Here is an 8,177-nt window from a genome sequence, read left to right as displayed (position 1 = left end):
GCATGTTGCAGGGGAGCAGGGGCCACGTGATTTTTATAATCTCATTACCAACAATGTCAGGAAACAGCATGATGGATACAAGCCCGTTAGGCAGAACGATTCCTGATACTTACTGCGACTGATGCTGTCTTATGAAGCAAGCTGACTACCCCTTCGTCCTGGGAGGGGTGAGCCCGTATCACTCGAAGGGAATACTCCTGCAGAGGTGAGTGGGCCCATTACATTGATTACTGCTTTGGATTTTACAGCTCTTAACGAGAACGTGCATGCCCCTTGGCTGCCCCATCGCTTTTGGGAGTGCGGAGATTTATTGTCTTGTTGGCACCCAAGGTGTTGCTTCTGTCTCTAAGTCCCCTTAATAAACTCGCGATATGATTCTGGAGTTGTTGGCTTCTTTTTTTGGTCTCTTGGCCCTAAGAAATCTTCCCCACAAAGCTCATTGAGTAAACGAATAACTGGCTGGTTCAATGCAGGGTTTCTCAACCTTGGAACTATTTGCCCTTTGGACTTGATCGTTTTTGTTATGGGAAGCTGTCCTGTGCATTGTAGGACATTTAAACAGCATCCCTGGCTTCTACCCACCAGATGCCAATAGCACCCCCATTCAGGTGTGACAACTAAAACTGCCCAGTGACCCCTGAGAGACAAAATCACCCTGGTAGAAAATGATTGTCTTAATGAATGGATGTTGACCTCAGAGTCACCTCGCCCATCTTGAGTCTATGTCAGGGAGGGAGAGTTCAGTTGATCAGTTAATGCTGATGGAGCAGTCGGTATGTGCTCAGCGAATGGAGGGCTGACTCCTCACGGCTCCGCAGAGGAAAAGCATTTCCCCGCGCCTTTGCTGTGGAGCGTTTTAAGTCCTTTGACAGCCTGTTACAACATGAGGACACGAGAGGGAGCTCTAACGAATGAGTTCCACCTTCACGAAAGACGGCCTCTCCCGGACATGAGGGACGGCACACCTGTTAAGGGATGAGCTCAGGCTCCAGTGCCTGGTGATGCTACCCAGTCAGGACACCTGAACCAGGATCCTGGATTTAGAAAGATTTTCAGTCACCGAATCTGTTATGAAAGATCCCTGAATATATGGCTTTCTCTTCAGAAATATAGACAGAGGGGATAAATAATTAAAAACCCATTTATGCTTCATAAATAAGTCATGAGCAGTAAGAACAGGGTCATCCCAGCTTCCACAGCAATGGCCCTGCTCTGGTGACAGCAGTGGACTGAGGAGTTGACCCGGGGGCTCTGGGCTCTCCCCAAATCTTCAATACATTGACCGTCAGACTTCAAGGTCATTAGGGATCATCTAATCCTTTGCCTCCAGCCTGAGTCCATGGCCCTGAAAACTGGGAAATTGTGTGACATTTTTGTGTTGCACCTTTATGTGTGTGTGTGTGTGAGTCCATAGCTTTCATCATATTTTCAAAGGAGTCTAAACTCTCCCAGTATTAAGAACCGTCTGTCTATAACTCATTTTAAAGATGAAGAATGTGAAGCTCAGAAGTTAAGAGGTTCCTTCAAAGTTCTGTAGCCGGAATCTGGCAGAGCCAGCACACACTCGGGTCTCCCTCTGCTTCTGGCCCCGTGGGGGTGGCGCTCTGATGGGGCGGTGTCCTGTGGGGCAGTGAGGTCTGCTCTGAGGCCACTGGGCACATGGGTCCCAAGGCTTAGAGGGACAGGAGGGTGCTTTATCAGTAGAGTTGCCAGATAAAATACAGAATCCTAGTTAAATCTGAATTTCAGATAATTTTTATAAGTATGTACGAAACATTACATGGGACATACTTATACTCAATTATTCATTTATCTGAAATTCAAATTATCTGGTCATCCTGGGTTTGGGGGGGCGGGGTATTGTTTTCCATTCAATCTGGCAACATTATCTGCCAGGGACAGCCTAGGAGTCTTCAGCTGGGAAGCAAACACCAGCCAAGGACATTAATGAGTCAGTGTTTGAGACTCAGGCTACCTTTGGCCCTGACTTCGATGAAGGGCACAGAGGTCTTTGGCCTGTGTGTGACTCAGCCTGCTGATGAGACCTGCTTGGTTCTATGACTTCTCCAGGCCCGAGGAGTCCTTGAGCATGACAGATATCCTATATGCATGTGGCCTCTCAGAAGATGACATTTCACAGGTCTGTGAAGAGTAAAGATCAAATTTATTTAATACAACACCCCTCAGGGTCCCTGCAGCTTTGTCACTGAAGTGGCTGGAGGGAGCAGTCTCGGTTAGGTGTGCCCATTAGTGAAATTCCATTGCAAAATGGCCAAAGCCCCTCGTCCACTCACTAAAGACACCATCGGAAACATCTTAAGACCTCAGGAGACTATTTCTTTAGCAAGGAATAAATAAAAAAAAAAAATTAGTGAGAAAAATATGCATTCATTTTTCTATTAAAAATAATATTTGCTGGAGGCAACTATCTTCCTGACTTTCAGCCTTCAGCATGGTAGAGGAAAAGAAAGAGTATAAAAAAACAGCTCAAGAACATCTGTGCCTTGTTTAACTTCATTTTCTATTTTGTGCATTGCCCGGAATGAACCTTGTCTTCAAGTTGACATTTCAATAGGGTCGCTCCCAAGCAGCTTTGTTTTCCCATCTGTGGTGGGCAAGGTCATAAAGGGGACAGAGTGCAGCTGTCTGGTCAGTGCTGTGCACTTCCAAAGAACAAGGAATATGCAGAACCACAGGCCTTTGACGGACCAAAGACAAAGAGAAAAACTCGCCCCTAAGCCAGGCCATTTGCTAGTGTGGTTGACTGCAAAATAGAAACAAAAACAAAAAAAAAAAACAGGCTTCTGCGTATGAAGGTACTTGGAAAAGTTCTTGGTCTCTTTACAAGACAAAATATTCAAGTTTCAAAATATTCCAGTGGCCTGCTGACTCTGAACCTCCTTCTGCTGCTCTCCACTCACAAGGATGCTCCCACTCGGTGGGAGGTGGGCTGTGTGGGAGATTAGCCAGCCCCTCTGGATCTCTTTACACCCAGCGTAAATGCAGTGAGACGTCTTTAAGAACTGGTGACTTGGTCTGAGGAACGGCTACGTTCAGTGGGAGCAAGGCAGGTTCAGAAATAAGTGCACAGAGCTCTGGGAATCGAGAATCATCTGCTCTTCTTGGAATGTAGATGTCCCTCCGTGGAGCAGGGTCCGCTCTCGCAGTTCTAAGTTCCATCAAGGGAGCCTTCCGTTCTCTGGAGTGACAAGAGACGAGACAAGGCATGGTATGGTCACACCCTTCAGGACTGAAGACTAGCCTGGTGGAAGGACGTGCAGAATTGCAGACAAGCACTTCTCAAACGGACTCCACAGCAGTGCTATCATCTGCTGGTACCCTGTGGGGGCAACTCCTGCCCACACTCATTTCTCCCTCACTCCGGGCCTGCTCTGTAGGGCCTGCAGCGTCTACTTCCCACATATGTGTTGCACATCAGACTATCAGCCAACTTCCTCAAGCACCCACTGTGTGCCCGGCACTACGTCCCATGGGTGTGACACTTACCGGCAGAGGAGGATAAGTAAAGTTAGGAGAGAACTGGCTTCCTGCTCCCACTCTGCCTCTAATAGGAAATGGACTTTCTCTAATGTGCTTTTATTTCAAAAATGAAGGACTGAACTCAAATGACCAAACTTAAATGTTTTAAAATGATACGATTCTGCCTTTAAAAGAAATGGAATGCTGATAGGAACAGACATTGTATGATTCTACCTACGTGAGGTTCCCAGAATATCCAAATTTATAGAGACAGAAAGTAGAACAGTGGTTGCCAGGGCGGGGGTCAGCGGAAAGGGGGAGTTAGTGTTAACCAGAATTTGGTTTGGAATGATGAAGACGCTCGGTGGGTGGGCTGCGACTGGACTTAATGTCACTGAACTGTATACTTAAAAACGATTAAAATGGTAAATTTCGTGTTGTGTTTTGTGACATTAAAAAAAGTTTCAAAACAAAAAAGTTTCCACATGCCATCTTGTAGTGTTCTCTAACTGCTTCATACGGTATTTATGTTACCTGCCCACCTGTCAGTGACAGAGCCCACATCGGACCCTGGCACTGTTCTCTATGCTGAGGATGCAAAGCCTCTGCCCCCGTTTATATCCTGGCAATTATGGGCAAACGATGCTACCGTGAAGTAGAAAGTGAAAGAGGTCCTCATAAACCATAGAGGATATTCGAGGCAGTGCGAGGACCCTAGCTGGGCAGCCTTCAAGGTGGAAAGGATTTTGACAAACAGATGGAGCAAGGGGGCAGGAGTGGAGCATGCTGGGAAATACAGGAGTAGAGGGGCCCCGGGCGATGGTGAGCCCTGAAGAGCAAGCAGCTTCTGTCCACGACCCTGGACTCTCTATGAACACAGGCAGAACTCAAGCAGGCAGGAGAGGAGAAGCTGTGGGGGCTAGCCGGCATCTTGGGAACCCCATGGTCGTGCTGGTCGGCTCCCTGACGGTGGGGCTGAGATAGAGTCCTTGCTTCGTTCTGACCCTGTTAGGTCTGAGGAGACTCTGGGAACAAGATGCGGGTCTTTGGGCTCCAGCCAGAAGCGCAAGGCTCTGCCTCCTCCTTGGCAAGCAGGCCAAGGGAGCTGCGCTAGCCCCAGGGGGCTGGAGGCCCGCCAGCCTGGCAGCTGCCCTCGCCCCATTTCCTCTGCTCTGCCGGAGGGGTCACCTTAGTGTCCAGCCTTTCTGTGGGCCCCGGACCAAGTCCCTCCCCAGACACCTTTGCTCTGCTCTGAGGAAAGTGAGCACTTGGGGAGCTGCTACAGGACCCGCCCCACACACAGGAAGGGCTGGGCCACAGACAACTGTGCCTTGGAAATTTTAAAGTGTGGATTGAAAAGAGGCCACATACTAAACCTGACAAGCCCAGGGGAGGCCAGCATGGTGGGCCCTACAAACTCAGAGACCGAAAATAAACACATAGGACAATCTGAACATAAAAACTCCTAGCTAAAAGCAGGTCATGGCGGGTAGTCACGTCCTGGGCCTGTAGCTTCCTCGACAAAGGTCAATCTTGACCTTAAGTGAGCCTGTCGATTGTCTTTGAGCATCTAAGATAACATGCCCTGAGAATGCCAGAGTAATTTCTTTTTCTAGACCCCTCAGGGCACAACCCACCGCACCAGAGCCCAAGACCACAGAACTCATTGTTATCTTGTTCCCCCCAATATCATTTCTATGTATTATAAATGTTAATTATTAACTATCCTGTACCCATCAATGTAAAAGAAGTATGTGTCCCTCCATTTTACTTTTATCCCATCCCAGAGATTTCCCCGCTTTGCTTTCCCCCACCTCCTTCATCCACCACCAAGGATTCCCTGGAACCCTCCTTATGTCTCCTCCTTTGATTCTAATGTATAAAATAAATCACAAAACTGCCATTCCCCAAAGCATTTTCACAATCCGTTGAGATTTTGCTTCCTGGCAATTGTCGTCAGTTTGGCTCAAAAAAAACTCATTAAAATTCCCTACAGGTTTGGATGTTTCTTACGTCGACAGAAGTAAAGGTTAACACGCTCACATCCAAGGCCCGTGCTGGCCTATGCTTACATCAGAGGCCAGCAGTCAGCCACCCAAGTACGGGTGAGAAATCACCCCACTTTCTGGCCAGGGCACAGTGTGGATGCTCTCAAAGGTCATTTTTGCTTCTAATACCCTGGGATCTCCACTTCCAGCCTAGAATGTGCCCCTCAGGAGCTTTTCCAATAAACCAGTTCTGTGCTAGGTGCTCATTTAACTCTTGAAGCAACCGGCTGAGGGTGTTTTAAAACCTCTAATTTACATACGAGGAAACTGAGGCCCAGAGAGCTTACAAAATCCTCCCAAAGCGACATGGCTAATAAACGACTAATCAGGGAAAATCAAGTTTTAATGTGGGTTTCTGATTCCTAGTCAAAGCTTGGCTTTGGTTGAATTCTGTGCCTCAGGTAAGCAACTGCTGCATTCCGCTCAGGTGACCCAAGAGATGGCTGGAGAAGTGGAACTCACACTTCTGTCTCTCCATCAGCTCCCACTGCAGCTTAGCTGCCTGCTGGCTCCCAGGGGGTAAGGAGGTGAGCTGTAAATAGGAGTTGCCTTTTTTTTTTCAGTAAGAAGGCAAAGTTCTCTCCAAGAGAATTGCGCAGGTCCAGATTCACCCCTTTCATTTAAGTACGGGCTGTTCTCTTTCACGTTATCTGTCTGCCTCAGCCACAAACACAATTTATAAACAAGGCGAAAATGGCAGAGGAAAATGAAGTCAGAATGTGCCATTGAAGCAAGTCAAACAATACTAAATTAGTATTTGGCTAAGTGGCTATCTCATTGTTAAGATATTTCCTCCAATATGTTTTCAGAAGCAACAGCCATTAAACAACTGGAAACGATCGCCAGGTTTGATTCCAGGAAGGAAATCCCCTCCCATTTCCCTGCGGTGGGCAATTCAATTAATTTTCTCCTGACCCTCACCAGCTGATTATTAGGGAAACCATACCTGTTGCTTTCATAAACAAAACGCATTTGCTTAAAGATTCAAAATTCCTTCCCAACGGCTGGGAACTGCTGGGCTCCCGCCAAAAGTCTTTAGCATTTTGGAGAGCAGGACCAGAGTGGGTGGGCTCTCAGGAGCATCCTGGGAGTACACTTCTGGGCCCACGGGCCAGCGTCAGAGGAAAGGGAAAGTTCTGTCTGTCTGGGAGCTCGGAGCCTTTGTCCAGAGAGACCATTTGGACTGAAGACAAAGTAAATAAGTTGGTCCTGCAAATGCAGCAGACCTGCCTTGGGTGGACACAGCCATGTTTACCGAGGCAGAGAACATCTCTTTATCTGGGTCCCACGCTGCCCGTGGAACAACGGTCTCACTTTCCACTCTCTGGAGGACATGCTGGCCGGGGCAGTGACATCACTTTTTGGAGGGAGTCTGGAGACCTAGATTCTAGTCCTAGATCTGCTGTTAACTAGCTGGGTGACCCTGGGCAGGCTGTTCTGTCAGTTCAAGCCACAGCTTTCTCCTATAAATTGGGCTCCTTACCCTTCCAATGCAACAGTCTCTGATTTCAGAAGTCTGGGTGGGTTTAAGCTAGATGAAGACATGCATTTCATTCCTCTTTTCCTCAAATTGATTTTCTCCACAAAAAGAATGTCAACGGCTTCCTGTCCGTCAAAGGCATAATGAGTTCTCTGTTTTATAAGAATTGAGACTCAAGCAAAACAAAGGAAGCCAGAGGCCCCACTGGAAGGGCTACCAGCAATTTTGCTGGAAGTTCTTCCCAGACCCCAAAGAAGCAGTTTGTGAGGCAAATTCCTCATCTCTTAAGATGCCAGTTGCCCGGTTAGTTAACTCCTGCACTGCTGGGTGGCTCATAAACAAGTTGGGAGTAGGAAGACGGGGGGCGAGGGGTGGGAATGGGTCTTTGCAAAATTTGAACTTGGACTTCGACGTTTCTTTTAAACATTGCCACATGCCAAGTAGAAGCTTCCTAAATCCTGTTTCCCACAGAATGGAACTTCCTAATGAGAGGTTCAGTCCTTTTCAATGCAAGCCCTATTTTACCTTTCCCCTGTCTTCTCCCCCCATTCTGAGCTACTTGAGATCGCTTCACCCCCCATGCTTTTGCTCCTGCTGCTCTTTCCACCTGGACCCTGCTGTAATCCGACTCATTCTTTATGGCCCAACTAAATGACGCCTCCCTTTGGTGACGGGACTGTCAATCACGCAGAACAAAGCACCACTTCTGTTTCCATAGTCCTTAGTGGAGCTGTTACTTTCTCGTCAGTGGTAGCTCATCTGAGTTCCTCATTGGGTCAAGGACCTGCAGTGTCTCCTGCGGCAGAGGAGCCTGGTGTATAGCGGTGACTGGCATAAGCTCTAAGAGCTGAAATGAGCTGTCAGATGCCCCACTCCTCCGAGTGTACCCCCGTGCCCCCAATCTGCTTTACTTCTCAAGCCTGAATCCTGGACTAGGAGGAAATGTGTATTTTGCTTGTTTGGAGCTACAGACCCTAGATTCCCAATTCTCTGGGGGAACTTCCAGGGTCTCCCTTCATATATGGGCTGAGATGTAATGATGGAAACAATGGGAGAGAATATCTCAAATCACAACTGGCCCCCAAAACCTGCCGAGTCTGATGATTAAACTTCTGCCGGCCCAGGCTAGTCCGAGGGGTCCAGGGCTCCTGGTCTAAAACACAAGGCCA

The 8,177-nt window shown here is 47.9% G+C and overlaps 1 protein-coding gene across 2 annotated transcripts in view; it reads right to left on the bottom strand.

Moving 5' to 3' along the window:
• Positions 1-2,187: 2,187 nt before the first annotated feature.
• Positions 2,188-8,177, bottom strand: part of PECAM1 (platelet and endothelial cell adhesion molecule 1) — a 51,390-nt gene continuing 45,400 nt past the window's right edge. For both annotated transcript variants that reach the window (XM_006912303.3, XM_006912304.3), the window contains one exon: positions 2,188-3,199. In XM_006912303.3, the coding sequence (XP_006912365.1) occupies positions 3,170-3,199 (30 nt within the window). In that variant the 3' untranslated portion in view covers positions 2,188-3,169. The remainder of the gene's footprint in view (positions 3,200-8,177) is intronic.

Source organism: Pteropus alecto, unplaced genomic scaffold (assembly GCF_000325575.1).
Source record: "Pteropus alecto unplaced genomic scaffold, ASM32557v1 scaffold134, whole genome shotgun sequence".
Lineage (NCBI taxonomy): Eukaryota > Metazoa > Chordata > Mammalia > Chiroptera > Pteropodidae > Pteropus > Pteropus alecto.
Note: the sequence above shows the minus strand (reverse complement) of the source record. Positions and strands in the feature narration are given on the sequence as shown.